We start from the raw sequence: 15,409 nt of genomic DNA, 5'->3' as shown, positions 1-15,409 counted from the left end.
TGTGAAAACAATTGAACTCCTTCCATAAAAATGCTTAAAAATTAAAAGCTGGTCTCTCTTTAACTTTTGTTTCATGCTATAACTGGCAGATTTACGGAGATACCGCAGCTTCATCACAGGACTGCTTTAAATGTTCATCCTGTTTGATTTTTACTTACCTTCCATGTAAGCTGGATCGGCAATTCTTTATTTTCTTTTTTAGTCTCATGTTTCATCAATGTTTAACCAAAGTAGCATCTGTTTGGTTATGGAAAGAATCTAAACTTAACTATCAAAATTTTCTTTTTGTGCACAGAGAGTTCTCAATGACTGGTCCTCTTCTTTTTCTTCACATATTTTTTAAGCTGGCGGACCCAACAGCTAGATGGAAACAGTTCAAAAGTAGATCCCGCATCCAGTTTTGGACAAGTTCTGTATCGATTGTTATGAGTTATCTTGACGGGTACTTGGTGGAGAGGAGAAATAGATATGGCAAAAAGATGGAGGTGCTAGATGTTGGGATGCAGGAGATAAGGACGTATTTTAGGCTTTTCTTATTGTCATCAGTTTTGTTATTGTTCATGTTTCTGTTTTCTAGAATTGCAAGGAGCAAGTGCCAGTAAGACCAATTGTTTCAGCCTTACCCGTCTGACATTGTATTGTGTACTCTACATTCTTTAGAAAAAGATGTATTAAGTATTTCCTATAATCTAAAATTAGTGTAATTAAGCTTCATCTAGAACTTTTTTTTTTTTTTTTCTTCCATGATCTAATATTGGTTTCTCCAATGAATTGCAATATCATCTGCTCTCTAATGCCACCATTGAATCTTGAATCTGATGGATTATAAGCTTTACACAAACCAACAAGCAAGGGAAGGCTAATAAAGAAAACAGTTATCATATGACCGAAAATAACAAAATGGCTTATTACCATAATTCATCGGGAAGGAAATTTCATAGCTTTTGTTTGGTTTGAAGTTTCCTGTCACAGACAGGATGGTGGTATTTAATCATTGAATCATGAACAGTTTTTTTATTTCTGTTGGGATACAAGAACGATATGTGCAGTAATAGAAAAATAACCCGGCAACAATTACGTATCTCAATTACATGGCGTGCTGGCTGAGAAAAATATTAACAGCTAAACTGGAGGAGGGACGGGGGGGGTTGGTTCCCTCAAATCCTGTGTTTCTTATCTCAATAATATTATTGGCACTTCATGTAACAGCACAGCCTATCTAGCTCCAAGCAAGCCTGAGAGCCCCTTGAAGTCTTGTGAGGATGTTGCATCGTATGAAGTATTTCCTCGCAAAACCGTAATAGTCTCTAGAGAATGATAATGACTTCATGCTATGGAGATAAGATATATGCTATTATCGTATAATGACAACAGTTGCAAGGGAATGCAGGCACAAACCTCAAACACAAGAAAAATCAAATTTGAATATATAATAATGATCTCATATTTCCGGTATGGGTGGATAGCTTGGCTTCTCATACTCACAATTCTAATGTTTGCTTCATGTATTTCAGAGCAGAGCGTAACATTGCTCTAGCTTTCCTGTCTGGAGTGCAACCAGACAAAATCATTTCTTCATACACAGATGGAACCTGAAACACAGAGGATTATAGACGTGGAAACCAATTATCTAAGCACAAAGTTATAGAACAAGGGTGATTGATAGGCATGTATTCAGACATCGTAACTGTATAGCTAGGGCATTTAAGATATTTGTTAGGCATGAACAACAATCTCATCTAGCACATACCCAAATTTGATCTTTATGTGACTTCCTATAATGCAAGTCCAAAATTAGTGGATGCACTATAAAGTTAAAGGGAACCACTGTTCTAGTTTTGCTAATCCCAAGTCCAAAGCGCTCTGAAGTCCTGAACTTCCAGCTCAGATACAGACATGCAGTATAAGCAAAAAAAACAAGCAGGAAACAAACTGCAGGGTGACACACGCCATACAATGTTATGCAGTTCAAGGTTAAAAGGTAGAAGTGGATGGAGAAAATTTATGCATCCATTTGATTAGATTATTTTAAGGCAGGCAACTCAATGATTGATAGTAACAACTGAAACATCTAAATTTTGATATATGGATCACTGCAAACAATTTATCAGCCCATGATATATGCAGCCATTCAGCTTCTATCATGTCAGCAATACCTTAAAAAAGGAGATCGACAGTAAGCGCGGTGGATGTACAATGGGCCAACAAAATGCCAAAGGTTGCAGTATCAAATGTCCAAACACATCACCAAGGGCAAAAAAAAAAAGGTACAAATAGCGCATCAAAATTTCCAACACATGCATATGAAAAGAGACACCCGGGTATCTGGGATTATGGCATGACTTGTCTGCGAGCAAATATAAAAATATTTATACCTTATCAAACTTCTCAACACGAATCAGAGCTTTCATAAGTGTTGTATAAGTAACCACATCTGGCTTCAAGTCCTGCAGTTATTGAACCAATGGACATTTATAAAAAAGGGCAAGACAACCCAATGGATATTCACGGACAATTACTAACTAATGCTTACATTTTCCTTCATGTACTGCAGCACTGTAAAGGCTTCAGCATCCTTCCTATCCTCACCAAATGCATTGATCAACGAATTGAGAGCTAGGAGACTAGGCTTTAGACCATCAACCCTCATTGCCCTAAATGCACTTACAGCTTGCTCAGACAAACCCTGTAGGAAAATGAAATGCTAGATCATTAAAAGGTCAGACTAGTGGATCCTATGTATATTTACAGTAGTTCCCAATTTGCAACAAAAAGGGTAGAGAATGCATTCATTTAAACATCCTTGTGATCTGATTTGCACATACCAAGATCTGAGCTTGTACTTCTGAGGATTACAAGGTCCCCCAGAGAACCAAAAAGGTGCATTTATTAAACACATGACAGTGTCGTCTTATTACACATCAAAATGACATGCATCAGTGGTCTCAATTGCATTAGCAATGTTGATGGTAGAGGTTAATGGTAATTATCTAAAATATTAGTCCATGTTCTCCTGTGTCCCACCTAAACAGTAAAGCACGGAATGAATAGGTCAGACATTTAAGCACATGATCATGGATATGTAGTTTCTTGCAAGATAATATTTTCATGCAAAAGTTTTATTTTTATATAACCCACACAATGAAAAATATCCAGGTGGCCAAGACTACGCCTTTGATGATCCACTAAGTAATCTGATTATTAAGTAACCATATGAATAAAGCGTTTAGCAAGATCACACAATAAAGCAATCATATAAAGGAGTTGGTGGTAGTGACAAGGCCGTTAACATACCCTTTGTGCATAGGCATTTATCAACGCGTTGTACATAGTAGAGGAAGGTTTTAATCCTGCAGCCTTCATGTCATCCAAGCACTCAATTGCATCATTAAACCTCCCTGATTTCCCATAAATATCAATGAGAGTAGTATACGTCACAGAATTAGGCACTAAACCCTGACTTCGCATATTTGCCAACAAATTCTTCACATCATCCCATCTCTCCTGGTCCCCAAATGAATTAATCATAATGTTAAATGTAGTATTACAAGGAGAGTACCCTCCTTCCATCATTTCCTCAAACAACTCCTCCGCTCTATCATGCTTCCCTGCCCTGCAATGACAATCTATTAGGGTATTCCATGTAACTGTATCAGGTTCTATCCCCTCTGATAACATCCTATCAAAGGTAGCCATAGCATGATCAAGACAATTAAACTTGCCAAAGGTATCAATCATAACATTATAAAATACCCTATCAGGACGCACCCCACTGTTTCTCCATTTCCTCAAAACTTGAAAAGATTTTCTGCCACTCCCCTTTATCCCGGTAAACTTGATAAAATCCGACTAAAAACATATGCATTAGGCTGCACATTACTCGCTTCCATTTCCTTCAACACAATCCTCGCACTCTCCCATCTCCCCGCATTCCCATATGCGTCAATCAAAAAAAACTAATAAGTCCTGTTCATTCGGCGAAACACCACTCCCTCTCCATCTCCGAAACAACAAACTCGCATCTCCTTTCAACAAAACCTGCTTTCACATACCCTCTAAGAAGTGCATTATAACGCCCCTCGTCCTCGGTTTTCAATCCATTATCTCTCATTTCCTCGAAAATCGCCTCCGCTTCCACTGTCCTACCACAATTCCCTAAAGCCCAAATAACAGCCACAAGCGTTGCAGTTTTCACACTCAATCCACTACCTTGAACCACACCTAAGAACTCCAACGCTTTACTCAAATCACCAGCTTTCGCAAACCCAACAATTATATCGTTTGATAACTGCACATCAAGTTCAAGCTTATCACACTCAATTTCCCTATAAAGCGCTTTTGCAAAAGTCGCAGAATTCAACTCTATTTTTCCTCATTAACGACCTAATTATCAAACTATAATTAACAAAATCTGACGGATAACCATCCTGCCTCATTCTAGTTATCAAATTAAGCGCCTTTTCAAGATCATTATTCCGTGCACAGGCGCTAATCAAGGCATTATAAGTTAATGGGGTCAAATTTTGCCTCTGGGAGAGCAAAAACGCCTCGTATAGTTTCTCTGATTGACCAAGCGCGTGAATCAAGATAGAGTACAGCAACTCGTAAGAGAAACAGAGGTTGTGCTTTTCTAGCCATAAAACGACAGCGTAAGCGAGACCAATAGAGGAAGAGGAAATACAGAGAGATTTTAATAGAGAGTGCCAGAGTGGACCAGGGACTACTCGGTATGACTCGGCCAGTTGGAACTCGGTGGGGTCCAGTGAAGTAGGAGAGGATGAGGCTGAGTCAGAGTCAGTGGTAGTGGTGATTTTTTTGGAGAGGTAGTCGAGGAGAGGAGTGAAGTCATAACGGCGGCTTTGGAGAGGGAGAACGTCGTCGTCGCTGAAGCCTTCGATATCGTTTTGTGAAGCATAGTGTAGTCGTTTTGAGTAAGAGAAAGAGGAGTCGGTGAAATTTGTGATGGTGGAAGTGGCGGAGAGTGGTGGTTGGAAGATAAGGTGGTGGTGGTGGTGGTGGTGGACGATTGGAGAAGTTATATAAACTGAAGGGAATCGATTTGGGAGAGGTGGAGGAAACAAAAGCATCTTACTTGGAGATGGATGGAAACTGGGAGAGAGCGAGGGAGGGGTGAAGAGTAGAGGTGGCCTAACGGGAAGCAAGAAATATTTATCAGGGTGTAGATTTTTTTAAAAGAGTACATTAATGTATGGTCCCTCAAATTTTGTAAATGTATTGAATCAACCCCTGTTTTTTAATTTTGGATATGCAACCCTCGTGCTTTCGGATTTTATACTTTGGAAATTCGATATGATAATATAATTACTTATGGAATAATTGACTTACATTTTCAACCTCATACCAAACATCACATCCCACGTAATTGGATAAAGGGACCATAAGGTTGAACTATACGGATTGATTTGAAAACAAAAATAAAATTAAGGGATCACGCTAAATTTGTGCTAAATTAATGGGATGTAGATTTGGTCACGGTCGTATTTTATGTTTTGTGATTTTAGCGCGTGCTAATAAGGCAACATCATATTTACTACAGTGGCCATTGATTACTATGTTCAAAATAAATAAATAAAGACATTAAAAATGGACGGGAAAATATATATAAAAAAATGGATATAGAATTATGTTTGGTGGTAATATATTTGATAAAACAACAATTATTTTTATAATTTATTTAGTTATGGTGGATAAAATATGATAAAATATATACAGGAAAATTACCTTTAATGTGTATTTTAAAGATATATATATTTTTTTAACTTTAGTTTGTATTGGGTGTTTAAATTAATAATACTACAGTAGTCATGATTATAAAAATAAGATTGACTTGATGGGTTGCCTCTTCCAACTTATTTTCTAAACCTTGTATCGGATCAACTTTCGAATCGAGTTTTTAAAACCATGGTAATATTGTTATTCGTACTTTAACTCGGGTTGACCCAGTTGATGACATGGGCCTTGCCCCCAATTAATTCCTGGGTTGAATTCTAAAACTATAATAATAATAATTTTTATCTTTTATATTGACTTGGGCCAATCTGGGTTAATCCGCATAACCTGAGACTCAGGCATTGCCATATGATGACTCATTTATCAAGTTTTAAAACTATAATAATAACTATTTTTATTTGTATTAACCCTTTTGACATGTGACCCTAGCTTTACCCTGAATCAACCCCTGAGTTGAGTTTTAAAAATACAATAATAATTTTTTTATCATTACTTTGATCATGGTTAATGATTGATCCTACTTATGACATGGGGTTGACTCTTAAATCAAATTTTAAAACTATAATGATAACCACTTGAATTTTCACACAGACTCGAGTTAAATCGAGTAAACTCAAATTGTGACTCGGGTTTTGTCTCAAATCAACCCTCGATTTTGGGTTTAAAACTGCAACAACTTTTATTTTTATCATTACATGTTTTAGCTAAACAATTAAATGAAATTGAAAGTTTTTATATAATTATATTTTATGAATAAAAAATAACAAATATTGTATATAAATACATTTTTTTTTCGTATCTCGTGTTTTGAAGGTATATAAATCCACTTTAAAATTATTTTAAAAACATATTTATTTTTATGTATTTATCTTTATTTTTCATTCAAACATTTTTTTTACTATTCCTAACCTTTCTGTCCCGAAACAACAATTAAACATCACATAAGTTTGTGTCATCTGTTTGTTTAAGAAATGTATCATGAAGAACATGAAGTATATATTTTTCACGAGTCGCGGTGCTTTGCAAACAAACCAAGTTTAAGAGTTTAATTAATATCATGATAGTGATTATTTTTTACTTAAAAGTATATTAGGATAATATATATATTTTATAAATTTATTTCTAATACTAACACACCAAAACGATTAAAAAATTGAAGCAAAAAAAATTATTTTAATTCAGCATGGCTCCTATCTTTTTATATATATATATAACTAGATTTAAATTTAATATCAAGATTTGAAACATATTCTAAGTTGTAGTTTTAGGACTTCTACTAAAAAATAACCTAGAAGGAATTAATAATTTTATTATTAAAAATCTTACAAATATGGATCCTTTTCTTGATTGTATCTGGGGTATATTTGCAATGGAATTCTTTATTCTAGTATAAAAGGGCATGCAAAGCTCGTCTATGAAGAAATATTAAAACTATAAGGAAAATATTATTACTGTATTAAGAATAAATCAATCAAACATAAAAAATTAAGAAGTTCGTGCCTTTATATACAGTCATGAATAATAATAATTAAAAAAAGATGGGAGATAAAATAATTCCTTCAATTTATTTAGCTTATTAAAAAAAAAGAGCATCTCTATACTTATTTTGAAAAAAAATTTAAATTTTTTATTTTATTTTTGCTTTAATTTTTTTTTATATTTTTATGTTAGTTTGATATACTAACATCAAAAATAATTTTTAAAAAATAAAAATAAAAATATTTTAATATATTTAAAAATAAAAATATTTAAAAAAATAATTAATACTTCACTTCTAAACAGACATAAGAGGCCTGTCATCATCTTTTTCTTTTTAATTACTGTGAGGGTTGGATAAAAAAATCAGGCAGGGATAACTAATAATTGTTTTTAAATAATAAACATTAAATTAATTTAAACTTCCAGGAAAGCATTAAGAATTACAACAACTGTATTGACTTGTATAATTGTTAAATGAGTTCACCTTATCTTTAATATTATTTTTGTTACAGGGGTTTACACTTAGGAATTAAACTTTCATTAATTAACATTAATTAACGAAACATTAAATTGAATGGTTAATTCACTGTGGTAACTTCCATAAAATATTATTTTTTTTTTTTTTAATTTTACTTTTCAACAACCCTACCTTCTTTATTTATTTAATTTTTCTTTTTAATTTTATCATTCATTTAAGATTTATGGTTCAGAATTCTTTTTAATTTTTTTAATGAAATCATTTTGATTTTGTGATTTTTTTTTTCATTTTAACTTTTAATATTGAATTCGTTGAAAATAAAATTTTAATTTTTCTTACTTGTTTTTTATAAGGCTATCTTATTTTCATGATCTGAATTACAGGTTTGACAGGTTAACCTAAGTTAGTCGGAGTAGTTTGTCTTGTTTTTTTTAAATAATATATTTGTATCAATTTTATCATTTAAGATTGGATTGTTTAGGAATTGATATTCATAATTTATTTTTATTTATTTTTTATAAGGTTGTTATGATCTCATGATCTCGATCATATATTTGACATATTAACCTAAATTGATTTAATATATAGCTTGTTAATATTTGAAAAAAACTATCATCTGGTATATTACAGTATCAATATTTTTTTTTTAAAAAAATCACGTAATATACCTTATATTTTAAATTTATTATTAAAAATAATTATTAAAAAATATATCTGCAACACTTAATTTTTGTTTTTACGTTAAAAAAAATTATTTTTTGTAAGATTCTATCCTCGTACACCCTATATATACCCCGTTACAGTACAATAATCTAGATAAATCTCCAAAAAGTCTAAGCAAAAAAAGTAAAATCTCCAAAGATTTTAGGGAAATTATCAAAATATTCTACATTTAATATACGCACGGCATATCATCAAACCTTTACAACACACATTTTTTCTCAAAAATATCGATGGACCAGCCTATATGAAAAATAAAATCCTCCAACTACATAGATAATCTTAATTCTACCTTCAAAAAAGCTATAACGTTAATTTGGTCCTTTAAGTTTCAAAAAATATTCAATTATATCTTTTCATTTATATTTGATTAAAAATTTCATCTAAATTATACTTTTTTCTCAAGGAAAAACAGCTCAGCATTTTACGTGAAGAAATTATACCAGAAGTCTCCAATTCAGAAATAAAGGATAAATTGATAAGCAAATTCCATCCATCTTATTTATTTATTTTTTCTTAAAAAAGAACCGCACACACGGCACCGTTTTCCCCAACTTCAACGAAACAAAAGAGCACCTCCCTGATTTTGCAAAACCCTAGAGCCAGAGTCTGAAATAGCGGCAAGGGGTTTTTCTTCTCCTCTCTCGCAAAAGGTTCAAATCTTCTCAGTAGCCATGGGAGGATCCAGAGCTCAGCTAAACAAGCCTCACAAGTCTCGCTTCTCCACTAAATCTTCCCGCAACCTTCACAAAACTTCCCTTAAAGGTTCTTCGCTCTCAATCTCTCTTACCTTTCTCTGTGATCTTCACTATTTTTATCGGATTCTAAAACGATCTCGTTTTGTGTTTTTGGTATGTTAGACAAGAGTAGAATCGCAAAATCGGAGCGCAATGTCGCCAAGGGAGCACGAGCTGCTCGGCTTCAGCGTAACAAGATGGTAATTGTGTGTGTGTGTGTAAAATCCCTTTAATCTATGAAAATTATTATTATTATTATTTTTTGTTAATTTTAATTTTGTGTTTGCAGTTGCGAGAGCAGAAAAAGGCGGCACTTTTGAAAGAAAAAAGAGCTTCGAGTTCATCCACGAGCGCTCCCCTTGTAATTGTGAGTATCTTCTTCAGTGAGCTTCTTGGTTCGATTTTAATTATGTTTCTTGGGTTTATGGATGATAAGAAATTCTGGGTTTCTTTTTATTTTTCGATCTGGCCAGCTTCTTTTTGGCCTTTCTGCATCTGTAAATGTAGAGTCGCTTGCTGAAGATCTTTTGAGAGTGTTATCCAATGATGGTGCTGGAGATGTTTCTTCAACAGTTGCTTCCTCTGAATACAAAATGAGGATCACAGTAGGTTCCAATGAGACATTCAATTTTCCCTGTGAACTAAGTTTGATGTTACTCTTTTCACATTCCGAAATAAATGGTTGATGTTTTCTGCTTATAGGTATTGAAAGCGCCTCATGGGAATTTGTTGTCCTGTATGGAAATGGCCAAGGTATGAATATTTCGGCAACTATGTGTTTTTTATCCACAGGTTTTGTAGATTTGCAATTTTTTTTTAATTGGTTGGAAACTGTCTGAATTGTAGGTTGCTGATCTAATTGCTTTTGTGGCTTCCACTAAGTCATTATATGAAGAAAATGCCTCTGATTTCGGATATATTGATTCATTTGGAAGTCAATGCTTGTCTGTGTTCAGGCAACTTGGCCTGCCTAACACTGTTGTATTCCTTCGTGTAAGATCTTAGTTTACATGTTTTTCTTTCTGTGTGTATGACAACTTTATTAAGGAACGATTAGGCTGGACTGTTGCTTAATCTAAAGTGGAAATTTTTTTTCTTTTCTTTGTCTTAGGATCTACCTAGTGATCTGAAAGGGAAAAATGAACTAAAGAAGATGTCTATTTCTAATCTTGCTGGTGAGTTTCCTGAAGATTGTAAGTTCTATCCAGCAGATACAAAAGATGAGTTGCACAAGGTAATAGATGAGTACTATTAACTCTTGTCACACTGTACTCTACACTTGGTTTTGATTATTTCTGGAAAGGTAACAGTGTTTCATATGCCTTCATTTTATGTTGATTGCAGTTTCTTTGGCTATTTAAGGAGCAAAGGCTCACAGTTCCTCACTGGAGAAACCAAAGGCCTTACCTGATGTCTCAAAAGGTGCCTTTTCTATTTCCTCTCTCTGTGTGATTAGATTCTAGGAAATTTCTAGATAGCAATGCCACCAAAGGGAAACAGTAGGACCTAGCATATCATTTTACCAACCAGTTGGGATTGCTACCTGAATCCTTTCCTCCATCCCACACTATCTAAGACTTGTTCTCTACCACCAGGGGAAAAAATGAGGAAAGATTATAAGAACATTTTGCTATGTCCATTGTGGAGCTTTAATCTTGCAGAAATAGAGAATACAAAGGAACATATGAGGAAATGATCATTTTATTTTCTTTTTTCTGATTCTTAAGACTATATGAACAAGCACTTGAATGGCTGGTAGCTAGTTCCCTTTACACCCCCGCATTCTATTTCCACATGAGTCTCCACTTTGCTGCTTTTTATGCTACACCTTGTTACTGGTTGTTTTCATACTTCATTTATGGATGCATTATAGGTGGATGTGGTAGCAGATGATTTGAACTCGGGAAAATGCACCCTTCTTCTTACTGGTTATCTACATGCTCACAGCCTCTCAGTTAACCAGCTGGTAAGAAATTCAGCCTTTTACCTGCTTCTGGAGAATTGCTGTTGGCTTTCCTTCTCATAGGCTGATCTGATGGTGTACCTTATTTCTTCAACATCAGGTTCATGTTTCTGGTGCGGGGGATTTCCAGCTACAGAAAATTGAAATTCTGAAGGATCCAAATCCATTGAAGTTAAGGAAAGAATCGGATGCAATGGATTCAGATGATGTGATTGATGTGGAGGTATTGGCTTTTACATTCAAAGAGAGGATAAATAATGAAATTGACCAAGACTTAGCTTAATTCCATTCTTCCATCTCTTCACCCTCTCCTCCTGGAAAACACTGTGCATTGGAGGCATCATTATTTAGAATAGATGTATTTGAGAAATGACACAATTTTTATATTCACAACCTGTATTTTATGCTCCCTAACATATCTATTTTGACTGCTTTGCCTGTGCAATTAACTTTTCCATCTGTTTTTCTTTATCATTCCAGGTAGTTCGTTCATTGGATCCTGATTCCATGACACAGGAGCCATTGGTTGTTGAAAATGATCTAGATCCTCTTGCAGGTGAACAGGTAACTCGAACAAACATCATAATATTTTATCTGTTAACCATTTATTACAAATTTTAGTGAGAATTGGTTTGAAAATGGTTAGTGTATAATTGTGGAACCATGATTTCACATCTGGCCTGTTACTGTTTGTGTTTGAAGTTTTATCAACATTCTATAGCACACTGTCTTTAATACCTGCAGGATTCTGAGGAAATAATTGTTTTTCTGTAAAAGACTTGCTATTTACAATGATCTTCCCTTTCAGACCTGGCCAACAGAAGCTGAAATGGCTGAGGCTGATAGAAATCAGAAACAAAAGAGGTTAAAGAAGAGGATTCTTCCTCGAGGTACTTCAGAATACCAGGTCTGTGCATGTCTTTATCGATTTCCAAAACCCCTCTGCTCACTGTATCTTGTTCTGTAGAAATTGAGTTGAGGTTTCAGTCCTTGTTTGATAGTATCAAATTCCCTGAATTGCCTGCAGGCTGCTTGGATCTTGGATGAAACAGACGATGAGGGTTCAGCTAGTGGCAGTGATACTGATGATGGGATGGTATTGGATGAAACAGAAGGTTATATTCGTGGTCCCAAGGAAACAAATAACTCAGACGTTGATGATGATGAACAAGTTTCTCTGGATGATAGGGACGCTGATGAAGAAACTGACACAGATTCAGTGATGATGGTGATTCTCAAACTGTGACAGATAGTTTGAGTAGTTACTTATGTGTAATCAGAGATTAAACTCTTTTCTTGTCATGCAGGAAGATGATAACTTGACTAAGGAACAGATAGAGGAAGAGATTAAAAAAATCAAAGCAGCACATGCAGAAGATGAGGGTACCTCCCATTTCCCTGACCCTACAATGATGAGCATTTTTTTTTTTAAAGTACTGAGAAGATTTGTTCTATAGCTGATGTTTTTTTCCCCTTTTGTGTTTCAGAATATCCAGATGAAGTGGATACTCCAGTGGACAATCCTGCTAGAAAACGTTTCACCAAATATAGAGGTCTCAAGTCATTCAGGACCTCTTCATGGGACCCAAAGGTAATATGATCATGAAATTGTGATTGCTATTGGTTGTCTCAGACTTTGGGAACATCAATAAAGCAATTTTCTAAATTGCAGGAGTCTCTACCTCCAGAATATGCCAGAATTTTTGCATTTGATAAATTTGCAAAAACACAAAAACATGTCTTTGCAAAATTCTTAGATATGGAGCAAGAGAACAGGGATGACTGTGTACCAGCGGGCCAATATGCAAGGCTTCATATTAAGGAAGTACCTACTCCTGTTGCTTCCAAGCTATGTTTGCTTGCAAAGACAATGCCAATAATTGCATCTGGCCTTTTTCAGCACGAATCCAAGATGTCTGTTCTTCATTTTAGGTATGTTCAAAAAAGCCTGTTTACAGTTTTCAGTTCTTCAGTAATCATCTACATTACTTTAATCTCTCACAATATGAGCTATTCAATGCTTTTCAGTATCAAGAAGCATGATACCTATGATGCTCCTATCAAAGCCAAAGAAGAACTAGTATTTCATGTTGGTTTTCGGCAATTTGTTGCTAGGTAATGTTATTAGCCACAAGTGTTGCAATTTTACCATTCTGTGTGTCTAGATGCATGCCTTTTGCAATTTGACCCTGTTCTTTACTTCTCAGGCCTATATTTTCCACTGATGATATGAATTCTGACAAGCACAAGATGGAGAGGTTCCTTCATGCAGGGCGCTTTTCTGTCGCATCAATTTATGCTCCTATTTCGTTTCCTCCTCTTCCATTGATAGTCTTGAAGAGTGCAGAAGGAAGTGCTGCCCCCGCTATTGCAGCTGTTGGTTCTTTGAGAAGCATTGACCCAGATAGGATAATCCTGAAGAAGATTGTATTAACTGGGTATGAATTTATTGAGCTTGAGCTTGAGACTGCAATGATCATCGTTAGAAACATCTTCCATCTCCCTGTTCTCATCCTTGCTTTTGTTACTCTTAAGTGCAGAATGAATAATGGCTAATGTTTTGTGTGAACCTTTCCCCGTCACCCAAATAGATATTCTGCTTATTGAAATTCCTTTATTTTCTTGATGCAGTTACCCTCAACGAGTATCAAAGTTGAAAGCCTCTGTAAGATACATGTTCCATAGCCCAGAAGATGTAAGATGGTTTAAGGTGAGGGAATATCTATAGCAGATACTTTTCTTCTTCTTATTACTTTTGGATGGTTGAATTGTGAAAGAATTGTTCTCCATTAACCATAATAAAAAATCGTTGCTGGTGTTTGCAGCCTGTGGAAGTGTATACAAAATGCGGTCGCCATGGTCGAATTAAGGAACCTCTTGGCACACATGGTATTGTTTTTTTTGTCTACCTACCTAAACTTTTAAGGGATTGGATTCCGTTATCATCCCATGCAGGATTCCATTATGGTGCATCAGATGATTTAAATGATGTGTGTATGTGGTATCTTTTTGTTGTTTGGTGGTAACTATTGTGATTTATGCTCAGGGGCTATGAAATGCACTTTTAATGGGGTCCTTCAGCAGCACGACACTGTTTGCATGAGCTTGTACAAACGTGCATATCCCAAGTGGCCAGAACACAGGTTCCCGATTCTTGATACCTGATCATGCAGTGGCCGTTTCTGCATCATGCATTGTTTCTTGCAGAAACAATGACAGCCATGGTTGTTTGTGGGAATGAAGCTCTGGTTCAGATTGTCGATTCATTTTCTTGATTTCTGGGAAGCTACAAGCAGTTGAGTCCCCATGGATTCACTGCACCTTCTCCTTTGTATTTGCGAAACCCTTAATCTATTATTGTATTTTTTTTCAAGTGACAGTGGAAAGCACATTTTTGCCCATATATAGGTGCTAGGTAGCCAGGATGAAAAGAAGTTAGGGAGGAGAATATAGGAAAAAACAAGCTTGTCTTCACTTAATTTATTAATTTATGCAAGAGTTCACCATTTCAGTCATTTGAGCATGTGATCATGTTTATTACAGAAGGAGCATGAGGCACGGAGATAAAACGTAAAATAAATTATTTTACTAGTATATTGGCACGCTATATTATTTTTTTAAAAGAATATTTTAAGTTTCTTAAGTTGGACAATTATATCAAATCCAAATATTTAGATCCGGTAGCATGCTTGCCATGCAAGATCTAAATTTATTGAGTTTGAATTAAAGGCTATTGGATTTGGCTGTCATACTATATTTAAAAGCCATGAATATAACGCCATGCAAGACCCCAAAACCAAGTGATTTGGATTTGATTAATAATCCTCTTAATCACACAAAATACAAATGGAAAAAAATAATCCAAATACCCCCAAAAACAGAGTTTTTTTTGGTCTTTTTCAAGATTAAAAGCGTTGTTTGTACTTGGAATTTAAAAAAACCTAGATATCTATGTGAAAGAAAATAAAAAAAACATTTATCCACTCATGAAAAAATTAAAAATTAAAAATAAAAGTACTAAATTCACAATAAAATATCTTTTAATTACAATAAATTTTTCCACACCCTTTAACTTTTGTTATAATTCCCATACATCTCTATTCAGCTATTACATCTCTATTCAAATATTGAGATTGTCTTTTTCATACCTAGTATTTATATCTTTATTTTATTTTAATGTCAGCTATTAGGTTTTGAGATTTAATATTATAATTTTTTTTAAAAAAAAATTTTTATTTAAAATATATCAAATTTTTTATTTATTTTTAAAATTTTATTTTT

General features: G+C 34.5%; 1 protein-coding gene and 1 pseudogene across 1 annotated transcript; one reads left to right on the top strand and one right to left on the bottom strand.

Annotated features, from left to right (window-relative positions):
- Positions 1 to 1,481: 1,481 nt before the first annotated feature.
- On the bottom strand, positions 1,482 to 5,164 carry LOC118061934 (uncharacterized; annotated as a pseudogene).
- Positions 5,165 to 8,974: 3,810 nt separating this feature from the next.
- On the top strand, positions 8,975 to 14,643 carry LOC118061937 (uncharacterized). Its single transcript, XM_035075574.2, has 21 exons — positions 8,975 to 9,193; positions 9,289 to 9,365; positions 9,455 to 9,532; positions 9,639 to 9,770; positions 9,868 to 9,918; positions 10,012 to 10,158; positions 10,277 to 10,399; positions 10,510 to 10,587; positions 11,039 to 11,131; positions 11,229 to 11,351; positions 11,609 to 11,692; positions 11,937 to 12,035; positions 12,156 to 12,356; positions 12,436 to 12,511; positions 12,616 to 12,719; positions 12,801 to 13,060; positions 13,157 to 13,243; positions 13,336 to 13,566; positions 13,760 to 13,838; positions 13,954 to 14,017; positions 14,175 to 14,643. The coding sequence occupies exons 1-21, from the start codon at positions 9,103 to 9,105 to the stop codon at positions 14,291 to 14,293; spliced, it is 2,397 nt and encodes a 798-aa protein (XP_034931465.1). The 5' UTR covers positions 8,975 to 9,102; the 3' UTR covers positions 14,294 to 14,643.
- Positions 14,644 to 15,409: the final 766 nt, after the last annotated feature.

This window comes from Populus alba, chromosome 5, assembly GCF_005239225.2.
Source record: "Populus alba chromosome 5, ASM523922v2, whole genome shotgun sequence".
Taxonomy (NCBI): Eukaryota; Viridiplantae; Streptophyta; class Magnoliopsida; order Malpighiales; family Salicaceae; genus Populus; species Populus alba.
The sequence above is the reverse complement of the archived record's forward strand: the minus strand, read 5'-3'. Positions and strand labels throughout refer to the sequence as shown.